This window comes from Akebia trifoliata, chromosome 6, assembly GCF_017979445.1.
Source record: "Akebia trifoliata isolate Shusen 1 chromosome 6, ASM1797944v1, whole genome shotgun sequence".
In the NCBI taxonomy this organism is placed as follows: domain Eukaryota; kingdom Viridiplantae; phylum Streptophyta; class Magnoliopsida; order Ranunculales; family Lardizabalaceae; genus Akebia; species Akebia trifoliata.
The window spans coordinates 2255297-2271088 of NC_141380.1; the positions used below are offsets into that span (position 1 = coordinate 2255297).

Genomic DNA, 15792 nt, shown 5'->3' on the forward strand with positions numbered 1-15792 from the left:
AGCCATTAATTAAGGAAGTGCCACTAGTATAAATAAGGGTGAGTCCTCTCATTTTGAATCAAGTAGTAAGAAACAAGTTGTGAGAAATAAGTTGTGAGTAAGAGGTCTTGAGAGGTTGTAAAAAGTGTGAGTGTTTGTAAAATTTATTTTTCTTAATAGAGTGTTATTTTCTTCTTCAACTTGTGAGTGATATCTTTATTGAGGGTATAGTACAAGTAAATTGTTTACTTGTTTATATCCAATATTTGTGCATTTAGAGTCAAGTACTCTAGTTTTTCCTCAACATTTGATACATCCCCTTCACATCAGTTATTGAAATAACTTGAATTTTCTTATCTTTAACCTCAAATTAAAGACCCTTTCACTCTCCTCCTAAAGAACTTTTGTTAACAAACACTTCAAAATCTAAGATAAGTTTTTTTTATTTCGGATTCAAACTTGTTAGGTAAAACCATTGATTTTCATGAATAAAATATATCATTTAACTTTTCTAAAATTCTAATCATATTTTTTTAATGCCACAAAGAAGGGCGGTCAATTTAATTAAAAAGAAAATTTTTCAAAATTATAGAAGTACCCTGAGTCAATTCTTTTTAATGCATTCAAAATAATGTTAAAATTTAATACCAATCCAATTGGGAAAAGTCCAAACTTATTGTCTAAATCCAATGACAATTTAGAGTCTAATTTCTAGAATCTTCCTAGAAAAAACTCTAGATATTTTTGGATGAAAGAAAAGTAAAAAATTTTAGAATAGTAGATATTTTGATAGAAAGTTCTAGATGACAAATTGTAACCATTAGATTAAAAATGTGTTGGCACAATTCTATCCATTGGTTAAGGAGGTTCCACTAATATAAATAGGGGAGAGTTCCTTTATTTTATCTCAAGTTGTGAGAAATATCAAGTAGTAATAAAAAAATAAGTAAGAGGTCTTAAGTGGAGAGGTTGTATAAAATATGAGTATTTGTAAATGTTGTATTTTCTTCTTCAAATTGTGAGTGATATTTTTTATTGAGACTATGGTACAAGTAATTTGTTTACTTATTTATATTTAATATTTGAACATTTAAAGTTGAATACTCTAAATTTTTCTCAACAAATAATCCATCCATAATAACTACTGCTGATTTTGTAATTATTTTGGGGGCAACATTTACACTGTTCTTGTAATTTCTAAGAAGGTGCAGGCTTGCAAGGTTAGTTGAAATATGAAATCATAATCTTGAAAAGACCATAGATGGCAGATTTCGTAAAGCGTCCAAATCGTATAAACTCAGGGTGGAGAATTGAAATCCATAATTCGAAGAAATTAAAATAATTAATTAGAAACGGTTAGATGTAAGAGATATGGGACAATAATCATAACAATTCTAAGGCAAAATAGATCTCTAGAAAAGTTGCGCTTACCCTCATCTAAATCTCAATATGTATCTTTGATGTATATATATAAGATTCATAGTGATCAGGACATGTTTTCTAGAAATTAATCTATTGTGCCTGATAATCGCCACCCATCTAAGTCCTACAATTCGTTTGATGGAGATTCCTTCTTCTAAACAAGAAATAGAGAGTGAATGAGGTTACCTTGATTCCAAAATGGCATAATTCATAACAGTTTGAATTTATGAATCCTCCCCCAACACCTCTGGTCCCTTCTCCTTCATTTCTTGATCCTTTCTTTGATCTCAAACTATGTTATTTATAATAATGTGCCCCTATGTATAAACTTGCATGTTTAAATATTTAATGTGGCTAAAGTCTTGCATTTGTTGTCTTGAATCAAAAAAGTATTGTTATATTTTCTTTCCTCTAACCAAACGCAAATTGACTTAATTGAATTCTTTACATAAGTCAAGATCCCATGCGGTTTCACATTTCTATATATATAGGTTAGATGTCTACATGGCCCGTTTTAATTGGTCTTTTAAACATCTTGAGAGTATTAATCAATGTATTTATTTCCTAATCAAAATGTACCATGTAGGCACGTAACCTATTTTATAGGAACAGAACACCGTATTGGATCCTGAGTCTCTTTACATTACGTATTTCTGGTGGCTTATTATTTTATGATTAAGTCTGAATGGACTTATCCAATTGTCACATGCACCGCCCCTCAAAAAGTCCTACAAGCAAAAGGTTGTATCAAGGGTCAAATGACCATAGAGGGTTCAAGAAATTCATAGCTTTGCGGGATTTTGAACACTTGACTTTTTCCACATATGTTGACTCAAACTCTACCTTTATGTAGCACAATTAAAGCTTTCAATGGTCTAGGTTAGCCCAATAATACAATTAATTACGATCCAATATTATCTAGTCTTGAACCAGTTATTGGGTCCAGTTGATTGATTTTGGACCCAAGAACGTGATCTGACAATCTATTGGAACAGTTCGGGATTAACCTTGATGACCCAATCCAATGTGGATTGTATATGTATCTATGACATATAATGTCTCAAGGTCATTTTTTAAAGAGTCCTGATAATATGACTTGCCAGGTGGCATAATCAAATGACTCAATGACGAGGATAAGTTTGGGAACCGTAGATTTGTATGCCTCAGGATACATCATTCCCTTGGGATACCTTCTTATTTGGAAGTGGAATCATGTATCCCAAGGCAATCAGATCTTCGGTACCCGAACTTGTCACGTCATGGAGTCATTTACTCGTGAGTCATATTATCAGGACTCTATTTTTTAATGGGAAAATTAATTAATTATTAAATCATAATTATATTATTTTATTTAAATAAAAGTAGGTAATCTAATGGTGGGGTCTAACTATATGGCGTTTGTTGAAGTTTATTGAAAAGATCATGAAAATTCTCATCCAATCCTACAGATAGCTAGAAGCAAAGAAAATTTTTATATGACTAAAGGTCTCATTATTTTGCAAGTGAAATAATTAATCACAAATATTGATGTGTTTTTCATTCGTTGAGTTGCCACCGATTATGGTTTTAAATCTCATCCGAGATGGATAGACTAAGTGTCTCACATATGCAAAATCTTACGAGACAAACGAGATTACAGAGGTGATATTTTGAAAATCTTGTTTGAGTTGATAAAACTCATTCTAGTCAATTGGGATTTTGTACCATAGTTTCCTTAAGTGCCAGAGAATGATACTCTCACCTTATTGATTTTTGAATTTTTAAATTTGGTTGGAGTGCCAATAGAAGTTCTCTAGATTTATCAAAGGATTCGTATATGAAATGGAGGTTGACTTTCACTTCAGGCTAACCTAATATTTCGTTTTTGCTTGCAGGAGTTAAACCTAATATTTCCAATTCTTCAGGGATATTACTAAAATTCCCCTAAAACTATAGTATGAAGTAGGTTTATAGTCGTAACTATGTTGTTGTAGCGATCTGTACGGAGACACTCAAGACCATACGATCCACATGTTAATTTAATGGTACCGTTAATCAGATCAGTAAATGTGTACTATCCATCGGATCTACTATCACTGATTAGCATCAAACACGATTCCATGCAATTGCATATACCATGATACAATGCAAAATAAACTAATACCATCTCTCACTAATGCATGTTTCTTTGAAGAAGAAACTTGCAATATATCGGTTATTGGGGTTTGTGGACGGTGATACTACTGGTGAAAGGAGGTACGGTAAGTCAAGTCATGTCTTCACGTTGGTCAAGCTTAAATAATTTTATGTATTTTTATGAAGAAATTTTTTAAGGGTATTTTCATAATTTGTACTAAAATTATATAAAATCTTTGTTGAATTTCTCGAGGTATTTATATATTTCTTGTTTTTTATGGAAGGGTATAATCTGTAATTACGAGTTTTTCTTCATGGTGAAATTGGTGTGATCTGTGAACATACCTCAAGTTAGAAAGAACCACGTAAAATCTTTGTGTTTCTTTGTGTGATTGCACCTTGTATTTGGTTTTCGATTCATTTTCTTGTTTCAATTGCAATTGTTTTCTTAATAACTGGTATCTATATCAACATACCTCAGTGATTAAATTGCGGATGTTTGGTCATAATTGTTTGACTATGCTTGTAACTAGTAACCCCTTATTTGTTAATTAACAAATCTGGTTGTAAATGCTCTGATACCAATAAAGAGTTTTTAATAAATTAATTGAGCAGAGATAATATTGATCTCCAAAGATATTCTACTAGAAGGATCGAAGAAACAGAGGTAGCGCACGTAGTTTTGATACTAAATAACATAATCTAATCCTAATTAACATCAAACATGATTCGATATAACTCCATACATATCAATACAATGCAACATTAACTAATACTCTAACCAAAACGACAAAATCCATGATTAATTGGGGAACTAATAAGAAAGGACTGAAAATACAGTCTGCACGATCGTGAGAATGAGTAGAATAATGGCACCAATGAGTGAAATGATTGTCCATGGATTACTAAAATAATTGCGCTTCAAGATTGCTTTCCATTCGTGACAGATTGCTTTCCATTTTTGACGAGGGATCTGACAATATGCATCCACCTCATCGAAGAGCTTAGAGAAATGGAAACCAGTTGTAGTAACTTCCTTACAAAGATTGTTGAAGAGAACTGAAACAGCTTCTTCACCACCCAAGGGGTTGGTTATAATTCTTTGACCTTGAAGCACTACGTCATAATGGGTAAAGAGCGACGCAATTTTACGGAAAAAACGACAGCTTTGAGCTGTCGTTTTAAGCGACGGATTCCCGCAGTCGCTAATCCACAAAATGATACATTTCCGCCTCAAACTCGACTCGACTCAGGCGTTTTTTCGTTTGAGTCAATTCGTATCGTTATTATTGACTCAAACTCGACTCACACACTCGATTTTGTTCGATCGACTCTTCTGTGTCTCTCTCTTTCTCGACTCTCTCTGTCTCTCTCTCTTTCACTCACTGGTTTTTCTTCGATCGATCTCTCTCTCTCTCTCTCTCTCACTCACCGGCTTTTCTTCGATCGAATCTCTCTGTCTCTCACTCACCGGTTTTGTTCGATCGAATCTCTCTCTTCTACTCACACTTGTTTTCGTTCGATCGATTCTCTCTCGTTCACTCACACTAGATTTCGTTAGATCGACTCTCTTTCACTCACAGAATCGATCTGATTTTGAACATTAATTCTTCGCTCGATCTCTCACTCACAGGATCTCGGCTTTTGAAGAAAAATAACTAGGGTTTCCAGACGCAATCAGATTTCAAAATCGTTGATCTAGGGCTTCGATCTCTCACTCGATTCTCTCAAATTACCAGCGTCATCTTTAGCAGATTTGAAGAAGAAGGAGGTACGGATTCGCCCATCTCAAATTATTTCTTACGTTTGAAGGCATTAAAGGTTTTTAATTGATATTATGTTGGAAAATAACCTTATTTGAATCGCCTATTCCTGATTTCTAATTGTAGCAATTCATATCATGTTCACAGAACTAAGATCCACCAACAAATCCCTAGCCACGATTGAGTTTTTAAACATTATTGTGACTAAACAACTATAAGTTAATTTAAAACAAATATTTGAAAGAATTTAGTAGTTCTAATGTGTTCATTTCTGGGGGAATGTTTTGGAAAACTTGTAAAATGAGACTAGCTGGGGAAGTATCCAATTTAAGCAGTAGGTAGATGATCTACTCTTGTTGAAATTATTTGTTTAATCTAGTATGTCATTGCCAAATTATTTGTAAAACAAAAAATGTGACTTGCACGGAGCGTTAGGGTATAGAGTAAGAGTACCCCATAAGGGATGTCATAATGGATCACCAGACTTAAAGAAATAGAAAAATGAGGTATATATTGTGAAGAGCGTGACGGAGGGTCCAAACTTCAAACAGGTCTGCCTTTATGTCGTTACATTACGTGAAGAATGCGAAGACTTAAGATGAACTAAAATCCCACAAGAATACTATTCCTAGCTATCTTTCCTTTCATATTGTGGATATGTTCCACTAATTCCTTCTTATAACATTACTTGGCTATCATCAATCTGGACTGTCAACAAGTGGTGGACCCATCTGATTGGGTTGATTGCAAATATAGTTATAGCCACATTGACGGTTACAACAGCTTTACTCTATTGTGGCCCCACATAATTTTGGTCTGTGGTCTGTGGTCTGTATGGGCTGAATATGTATCACTTTCTGGTTCATATATTTCCAATTTAGTTAGTTCACATGTGTTAGCTATTAGATCACATGAGGTACAAATCTGGATGATCGAGAGAGAGAAGACAAGGTGTACATGGGTGAGCCATGCTGGAGAAGCAGGGCACGTGCCAAATATCTTACTTTGGTTGTATAATTTTTTTTAGGACTCTTCTAACGTTCAGCTATATATATATATGTCCAACAAATTAACTGCTTAAATGTGAACAAATTTCCTAGGAATTCACAAGGGAATATATGCATCCTTCATGATGTAAAGCGATGATCAGATCATCTAATGGGGGTCATATTGGGTTCTTCAGAAACTTCTGAAAGTATTAGATTATTAGATAATATTATCAGAGTATTAAGGTGTAAATTCATATACTAGAACATTATCTTAATCTAATAGTATGGGTTATACACTTTCATGTCTTTATATATATATATATATATATTTTAAGATAATTTTCTATGACTAATAGGTTTCATATTCTTTCTTTCAATTATTTAGTTTAATTGACATTCTTCTTTTACTCGCTTTATTTGTTTCATGTAAACCATAATTATTACCAGTTATCCTTATCCACCACTGTCAACAGTTCACGCATCACCATAGATATATATATGACTAAATTATATGCACATATAAAAAGAGTTAATCCCCTAAGTTGTAGGGATGAGATAGATAAACAGGACTGATCCTTGGTCCAACATTGGAGTGTGCACATCAAGGACACAGCACCTAATTTGCTGATTTAAGTATTGCAAATACTATTTGCCCAATGTTTTTGTAAAAAATGTGTGCTATCTGTTGTGGGTTATAGATGTATTGCTGTGCTAAGAACTGGGATAAAATCTTTTTACGAACAAAATGACACCAAGGTCTATGTATTTGGTCTGTTAATGAAAGACCAGATTTTCTGCTATGCGGAGAGCTGTCTGGATGGTAAATAAAGAAGGGGTCATTGATTGAACCAGATGTTTCAGAACTTCACCTTCAAATTTGGGCCCAATGTTGCCAATCTGCTCTTTTTCTACAACTGCACAACCACCACTTTGTTCCGTAAAGGTAACATAATTTATCCAAATCCTTGTTTTGCGAATTCTACCATTCATTCATACGTCCTGTTTGTGCCTCCGGGTCTTTTGAACAATTTGAACTGTTCTTCATGAACTGTTCTTTTAATCTCACTACATAGACTTTTTACCTACGTATGTTTTATGATTTCTTTTATAACTATTTTTGTTGTTGTTAATTAACCCCTTTTTAACTCCGCCAATGTAAAATTATATGTTTTACATTGCCGGTCCCAAGCCCGGATAAAGGAGGAGGGAAAAGGATGGTCCCAAGTTCGGATGACTGTTGGAGGTATTTGTTTGAAACGATCACTTCTCCCTTTCCCCGCTTTCAAAGGTATTTGTTTTGTTCCAATTCAATAAATTCTGAATTTGCTATTCTTGCTTTATGAAACTTACTTTTTAGTGAATGGATGACAGTGGGCTTAAAATGAGGAATTGTGTTTGAAAGGTAACTCCAGAGAAACTTGAAACTGAAGAGGTTTAGGAAGGAAGAATCGGTCTTATGGGACAACGTGTTCTATTATGGCAATGCTGAAGTAAGTAAAGGCATAGTAACCAGAGTGAAGAAATTGGAAGAAATATATTGAGTTCAGCTTCTTAGCCGAGGTAAACATTGTATAGTGCATTCAATCAGGGAGGCCAAGTGCATTCAATAGGTCTTGTGATTTCAATGTATTTTACCAATTTGTCTCATCAGGTGTAGTTTTTCATTGACAAGAGATGGATTCTATTTTTCTATTTGTTCTTCCTTTACATTTAATTTAATTAAATGTGTGTGTGTGGGTAAGTAGGAGATTTCATTATTGGGTTCTAATTGTCAATTGACTTGAGCAGGAGTGGATGGTGTTGGATTGGGGCTCATTTTGCACCACAAAACTCTAGGAAGGTAATTATGAAAAAACATGCTAATGGGTTCTCTTTCTTATCCATTTTCCTTATTTTTTTTTTTGTAGGTTTCGGCTGCAACCCATGGTGACAGTGAAGATAATAGAACAGCAGTAGACTTCAGAGGAAATCCAGTTGACAGATCCAAAACAGGAGGATGGCTTTCAGCTGGCCTAATCTTAGGTATGTTTCTTTAGTTTATAAATATTAATTAATGTGTCACTCTTCAAAAAGAAATTTCCTACAAATCTGAATTTCTGTCCTCAGTATGGAAGTAGTTGAGACTTGGAAGTTCCAACTCTGTGGATTCTTCGATTAAAGACGAGCGATGATCTGATAGTGCTATGGAGTACTTAGTGCCCATAGAGGTGTATCATAGATTACAGCACAATGACATCTCAAATATCACCTAAATAACGAGGGGTATCCCTAAATATCTACGGTTCAACTAGTTCATGTCTCACCAAAGGTCCATACTCCCATAGTCCGTATGGCACTATCCCTCCATCCATCTATACAAACTATAATCCATCCATCTATTTTTCTGTCTTGCTTCATGGATCATTTTCTTTATTTTTTAATTTTAATTTTTTTCCTTTTGTGGAGCAGTATTTGTTGTATGGACCTCTCATTGCAAAAGTTCTCTACTCATGGGTTTATGAGGATGCCCAAAAGGATGATTGGTGCCTACATCTTCTCATCATCTGTCTTCTTAGAGTTACTGTTTATGTTTCATGGTGTTCTTACTGCAACATGTTATTCCTTAATCGAAATCGTCGAATTATCCAACAAGGTGTCGATTTCAAGCAAATTGATAGTGAATGGGACTGGTAATTTTTGTTTTTTTTTTAAATTGGATTTATTTCTATTTGACTCATCCAAGTTATTTTGCGAAATGTCAACTTATATCGACTGGAGGTTCTCAAGCCCAAGCGTTGTCAAATCTGTCTGACAATAAATTGAAAAATCAAGGTATATAAATTGAAGCTTATTATGTATTGTTATATTCTGAATTAATAGATGTTCCAACCGCACATTCTTATCTTATATTATATTAATCACAAAACTATCACTTTGCTTGATTAGAAAAAAAATATTGGAAACATAATTCAATCCATGGTACCATTTTTAGTTCGTAGAATTTGCTTCACTACATTATATTAGTCCATTGTTAGTCTTTCATTGTTAGAAATTGGCATCAAGATTGAGTATTAGGGAAGTCAGCATAGTTTTAACAGCCAGCACATAAACACTTTCTAATGCTAGCTTGACGTCAAATATTTCATTGCTATGAGAATATTTACTATCACAATGGGAATGTTGTTATTGTTTGTGGAGACAATTAACCAATTATGTGAGATAATAAAAATGACACATGAACAAGAAACAAATAACACGTTTGGGTTGGCAAGGTCTTTCCAAGATGATAAAAGCCACATAAGCACTGTAATTGCAGGAACACTGTAAGTATGTATACCTTTAGAATAGTTGTAAAGTGAATTTTCGTTTGTTAGAATGATTTGATCTCTATAACTACTCCTAACTTTAACATCCTTGTGATTCATCTTCCATAGAAAGCATCATGCAACTATGCAACCTCCTGGGGGGATGATAAATTTCTTTCTCCACAAACATTTGTTCTATGTGCACACATGCACGTATAACATATTTATGCCCCTGGACAAGAACTGCCCACAACTAATCTATCTACATGAAGGTGTTTAGGTCTGATGTGTGTATATAATGGACTATGTTTATGATGACTATGGTTTTTTATTTATTTAATTTACAGTGGATATATGGCTCTCGAATATCTAGCCCACGGTCAGCTAACAGAAAAGGCAGATGTGTACAGCTTTGGGGTACTTTTGATAGAGATTGTAGCCGGGAGACAGAACAACAGGAACAAAACCTCTAATTACTTGGACAGTCTCTTAACAGATGTAAATTCTACACTTATATTTCATTGACATCATTTACAATGCCCTGCACCAAAGTTCTCACACTTGTATTTGTTATACATAACCAAACCATCTCAATCGACTTTTTTTATTATATGCCATGTGGACACCGTTTCTAGAACGGAACACCTTACCTGATCCTGATTCTTACTTATAACACACCCAACAATGGAAATAAATATGTCATCTGAGGTGCAGATAACTATTATATTGTTTTAATGACTGCTCCACCTTGTCATTTACTTCTCTCAAGAGGCTCTTCAGTTTGGGTTTTCGAGCTCTAAATGTTGCCACTGCTCTGTTCTTCCTCTTTGTTTTCATCCCTTTTGTCTCTAATTGTTTGTTTGGCATGTTATAAAAATAGTTGGTGTGCCAACTATTTGGCAAATACGATTTGTCATATATATATGATATTGAGATTCATCACTTTATCTTAAATTCAATTATGGGTGTCTGGTGAACAGATATCGCAAGCATGCAGGCCGGTGATGAAGACCATAGGGTTGTGGAGTTCTGTCAAAGCGAGGGGCTATGAGTACGTGATGGCACTAGTGATATTTACATGACTTGAGAGTGCAGGGAGCTGCTTGTTGTTGTCGAACTTATATGCGGATAATGGCGATTGGGGAGACGTTGAAAGGTTGAAGAAGATGATGAAGAGGAGCTTGAGAAGAAATAATGGGTGCAGTTGCATAGAGATTAGATAACAAGTGCAGAGAGCATTATCTCCCTAATTTCTTCCATAGGAATCTGAACTCAACCTATCATGGAACCATTTTCATTAAGTGATACCCAAACTATTACAATCGAGGGGAAGTCATTGTTGTATCCCCCTAATTTGCTGTGACATTGTAGGGTCTTCTATTGGATCTCACATTCTTTTTAATAAAAAAATTATTACATTGAAATGAATAATAGAAATGATGATGCAGCCTCAATTTGCACTTTTTTAGATATTGAATAATTTTTTAATTAAAAAAAAAAAAAAAAAAATCGTATTGCAGAAAAAAAAAACAACGGTTAAAGACCGTCGTTTTAGCCGACTGTCAAAGACAGTCGTTATTTCCGTCGTTTTTACCGACTGTCAAAGACAGTCGTTTGTACCGTCGTTTTTGCCGACTGTCAAAGACAGTCGTTTTTACCGTCGCTTTTGCCGACTGTCAAAGACAGTCGTTTTTTGCCGACTGTCAAGGGCAGTCGTTTTTCAAAAACCACTCCTTTTTAAACGACTTTTTTTCCGACTGCAAGGGCAGTCGTTTTTTTCAAAAACGACTGTCTTGGACAGTCGGTTTTGACGCATTATGACGTAGTGAAGTAATTTGACATCTTGTGTGGAGTTGATGAGGAAATCCATGAACAGGACATATGAAGTAATGTAATGGTCAAAACCATAGCAACATTGCTCCAAAGCAATGAGGTTTCTAAAGAACGATTCTGTGTTGTCGTGAATGCTTAAAGGTGGGATTGTCAGCACTCCATGGTTAAAGCTTGCATCGAAGAAGTTTCCATCTATACACTCCTTAAAATCGATCCCTGCTAGTTTGAGGTCTGTTGCACAATGTATGCTTTTATATCTTGGGACGCCCCCTTGCCACATTTCAGTAGACGGACGGTAAAAATTGCGCACAAGATCGAGTAAATGTTTGCCACTTAGGGATTCACACTTCAACTTTGATAGTGAACAACCTTCAATGCTAAAATTCAATTGAAAGAAAAGCAAGGTGAGTTCCACAAGGGAGCATGAGGTTGAAGGTGACATAACCCCTACTGCTAGTCGATCATATAAAGACTTGAGGATGGTAAATGGAATCTGATTTTCAAACAATAGCAAGTCGCGCAGGACCGCATTATCCATCCAAGGTGTATTGAATAAGGGGTCTTCTTGGTTTCTCGACTTCCGAAATAAGCATTTAAAGAAATATTCTAGTATAAAACAACCATCAAGTAGCATCATTTCTAGAAACTTATTGCTTTTGAAGCGGATGGTCTCTGCATAGTTAATACAGATTATTTCTTTTGATTTCCAAATGTCTTCACCGCACTCGTATAAAAAAATTTCTGGTTGTTGCATTCTATTAAAAAGGTCACGCATGTACTGCCATTTATGATTTTCCATTGCTTTCAGATATGGATTGCCACGGTGAAATGGTCCAATTGAGACCATTTGAGGGGTATAGGCTTTTTCATTTAATTTGCGAAGGTTTTCAGGAACCCTGTAAATACAACAACCTGAATTCGTTGGAGGCATGTGAATGACCTTTTGTTTGATAGAATCCATAGATTTCTTGTATTCATCTTCAATGTTGATGGAAGTGTGGTCTCCTCTTTTATTTTGTCTCCTAACTACAAAGGAAAAAATAAAAATAAATTGTTTTGGTTAAATTAGTGGAAGATGTGAGTCTGCTTTCCTATGCCAAAGTTGATTTGAGAGACATCTATAACTCAAAAAGTATATTGTTTAACATAAAAAAAGAGACAAAATCCACTCACATGGCATTTTCAGGGATTCAAGTTCTGTCTTGTGCTCTAAAAATGGCTTTTCGACCGAAATTTTCCGAGGTTCTGCATTTAATAGAGAAAGAAAAAAATGGAGAAAAAAAAATTAAAAAGCTCCCTTTCTCTTTAATTAAATGAGACTTGAAGAACTATACCCCTTGATACATCCCCTTCACATCAGTTATTGAAATGACTTAAATTGTCCCATCTTCAACCTCAAATTAAAGACCCTCTGATTCTCCTCCTAAAGAACTTTCGTTTACAAACTCTTCAGAATCTAGGATAAGTTTTTTTTAACTTCTTTAGGTAAAACCTATCACATTTAACTTTTCATGGATAAAATATAGAATAATTTACCAAAACGGTAGAGTTTTCGAAATTAATTATCAAAACGGTACATTGTAGCAATTAATTCCGATAACGGTAAATTTATCATTTTCGGAATTAATATTTTTTACCAAAACGGTAAAAACAGTAAAATATATTTTTTTTTTACGGAAAATACCCTTTTTTTGTTTTACATATATATTTACAATTTTAACCTTAAAAAAATGAAAATCCAACTAAAAAGATTCACTCTCTTTCGGTAATCCAACAATCATATGTATTTATAATTTTTTTTTACCGAAATCAATTTTATTTCTGATATGTGTAGGCCCTGCTTTGTACGTTGCAAATCATTTACGAATGCAAATAATTTTCAGAAATAAATTTTACTGGTGCTTGGTTACACAATACAAATGATTTGCATTTCAAAAACTTTGCATGGATCACCTAGATTCTTAAGAAATTTCGGCATATGATTTGCTCTACTTTTTATCCCGCAAATCATTTGCAAAACTACAATGGAATTTTTTATTGCAAAGTTCAACCAATCACAAAAAAAAGATTTGTAAGAAATTTTCCAATGCTTACCAATAAATAGTTAATCATTCATCGCAAATCATTTGTAGTGCAAATGATTTGTAGCGTACCAAGCAGGGCCATATAGTCACCAGGTGTGTCTAATATTAATGGGTGGCTAAAAAAAGGTTCCCCATTAATCATTTACGTGAGAGAGGTAGACTGATATAGTAAGGCACTGAGATTTGCTGTTTTGAAATTTATGCGCTAAACTGATTAACCAATGGCATGATGCCGGCCATGTGTATTAAATGAGCAAAAGTGATTGGTCATGAGAGAAAATTTCAGGAGAAAATTTATGAGCTGTTAAGCACTTTATTTTTTTTAGTACACATGGCATCGTGCCATTGGTTCATCAGCTTAGCACATAACTTTGAAAACAGCAAATCTATGTTCTATAGTAAGCATACACTAGAATACGTCTTCATTCATTTAAGAGAGACTTAATTATAAAAATATTAGAGGAGAGAGTCAGAGAGACTTACTTGAAACAGATAGAGATATGGAGCACTTTGCAAGATGGATTTGGATATAGCATATAGGTGATAGAGAACGATATTTAAAAGCCTTGGGCTGACCCCACCCAACCTTCATCCGTCCTCTCTTCAAACAATATTCTTTTTTCTTTGTTTTTTAACTTTAAAGGTTAATTAGTTCATTGACAATAACAAAACCTTATTCCAATGATTTGGGATCGACTAAACAAATTTTGTTCTTCTATTCCACTCTATTGGAAGCCAAGTCTTTTGTTAATGGGAGTGAGTTCTTATCTGCTTTCCCAAGTAAACAAGTAGTCAGAATCTTTATTAAAGCACTTCGGTCAGGTTATCCTTGTTTCAACATAACAAATATTTAACTCATTCTTTACTTGAGGAAGGATTATTAAGACCAGAATTAATAGGATTTTCTTTAGTTTATAAATTTTGATGCTCCAATAGGAATCTGTTGTGGTTAGATCACTAGCCACACATGGAAATCGACTATCGAAATTAATCTCCTCTAACAACCAAACAATCAACGCCAACAACTAAATCCCAAGAATGTCTTGCAAAAAAAAATACAAGTAACAATAAAGAGAGTAACGAAATGAACGCAACAATAATACAAGATTTACTTAGTTCACCCACAATGAGATTACATCCACGGGCAATCCGACAACAAAATGCACTAATCAAGGAAGAAATTACAAGAATGAAAATCTAAACTTATCTCCAGCACTCACCAAATCTCTACATTCAACTACAGTAAAAATCCAAACAAGAAATCTCAATCCCACTCCTATTGTTACAAACCCATTACAATAATATGAAGATCATCCTCAATGACCTTGAACTTCTAGATTTTACAAAAAAGAAAAATACACACAAATATTCAATACTTTATACAAAAAAGAAAATCCCTTTTATGGATCATAACTACCATCTAGGGATTCCCTTAAACTAATGAAATGGTATTACCCAAAATACCCATCAACATTAGGAAACAAAAGATGATGATTTTGTATTTACCAAAACCCAACAGAATCTCTTTAGTTTAGGACTTTCTCAATCATTTGTTTCATTTATACTTGGAGTGTTAAGTAGTCATAATATTTTCTCTGTTCTTAAAAGCCTTTTTCCCTCTTCTTTCATTTCCTTAAAGGGGGAGTTTGGGAAAAAAAATAAAATTATGCCCAGTCTCATTAAATACCGACAACATTGTATGACAACAATCATTCACTCTGTATTACTTTTCATTAAAAAAAAACAATCATTCACTCTATATCATGCGTCAAAAACAATATTTCTTTTATATGTTTTACTTTTTTTTTCAAAGGTTTCACAATAATGCAATATTCTGGCCACCCTATTCAAGCACACAAATAGAATTACACAAGGAAATTTGATCTCTTTAAGGGCTTGACCAAAGTTTTGTTGATTTCCTTTCTTTTATCCAGAAGAAATAAAGAAAATTAGATTGGAATCCTCTTTAAGGCAGTGTTTTGGTTTGATTGGAGCCTGACCCTATATATATTGAAAATGGTGGTTCGGTCAATGGCAAAAGTAAGATGGGGTATGCAAGAAGCCAAAATTACTATGTTGGCCTCTGCTAAGGGTATTTTTACTAAATGGGGCATCTGCTGCAATAGCATTTTTAAAACTTACTCTTACATCTTTCGAAAGAACAATGACAAATTGCCTCCCCCCTCAGACAAACTGCCCCCAAACTCTCCCCACATGGCTGTGCATAGAACTATATCTTTTTTTCCTTGGGATACACAACTGCACAGCCACGTGGGGAGAGTTTGTCGGGGGGAGTTAGAAAATCATGACTCATCTTCGAAAT

General features: G+C 34.3%; 2 protein-coding genes across 13 annotated transcripts in view; one reads left to right on the forward strand and one right to left on the reverse strand.

Moving 5' to 3' along the window:
• Positions 1 to 4137: 4137 nt before the first annotated feature.
• The window catches only part of LOC147399540 (UPF0481 protein At3g47200-like), a 32281-nt gene continuing 20626 nt past the window's right edge, over positions 4138 to 15792 (reverse strand). The window contains exons 2-4 of the mRNA XM_086446534.1: positions 12559 to 12630; positions 11311 to 12411; positions 4138 to 4632 (exon numbers count right to left, since the gene is read on the reverse strand). Coding sequence (XP_086302660.1) covers positions 4331 to 4632; positions 11311 to 12411; positions 12559 to 12565 — 1410 coding nt within the window. The 5' untranslated portion in view covers positions 12566 to 12630 and the 3' untranslated portion in view covers positions 4138 to 4330. The remainder of the gene's footprint in view (positions 4633 to 11310; positions 12412 to 12558; positions 12631 to 15792) is intronic.
• LOC147399541 (cysteine-rich receptor-like protein kinase 2) lies at positions 4856 to 10960 on the forward strand. Of its 12 annotated transcripts, XR_015179084.1 has the most exons (9): positions 4857 to 5287; positions 7640 to 7828; positions 8057 to 8108; positions 8176 to 8290; positions 8375 to 8576; positions 8717 to 8937; positions 9520 to 9570; positions 9900 to 10050; positions 10533 to 10960. XR_015179084.1 is itself a non-coding variant. In XM_086444935.1 (8 exons), the coding sequence occupies exons 5-8, from the start codon at positions 8861 to 8863 to the stop codon at positions 10632 to 10634; spliced, it is 381 nt and encodes a 126-aa protein (XP_086301061.1). In that variant the 5' UTR covers positions 7352 to 7556; positions 7640 to 7828; positions 8057 to 8290; positions 8375 to 8576; positions 8717 to 8860; the 3' UTR covers positions 10635 to 10956. The 12 variants fall into 12 exon arrangements, 6 of the variants coding, with proteins under 6 accessions (XP_086301064.1, XP_086301061.1, XP_086301062.1 ...); XR_015179085.1 differs by having other exon boundaries at positions 4856 to 5287; positions 7671 to 7828; positions 8057 to 8290; XM_086444935.1 differs by lacking the exon at positions 4857 to 5287 and adding an exon at positions 7352 to 7556 and having other exon boundaries at positions 8057 to 8290; positions 10533 to 10956.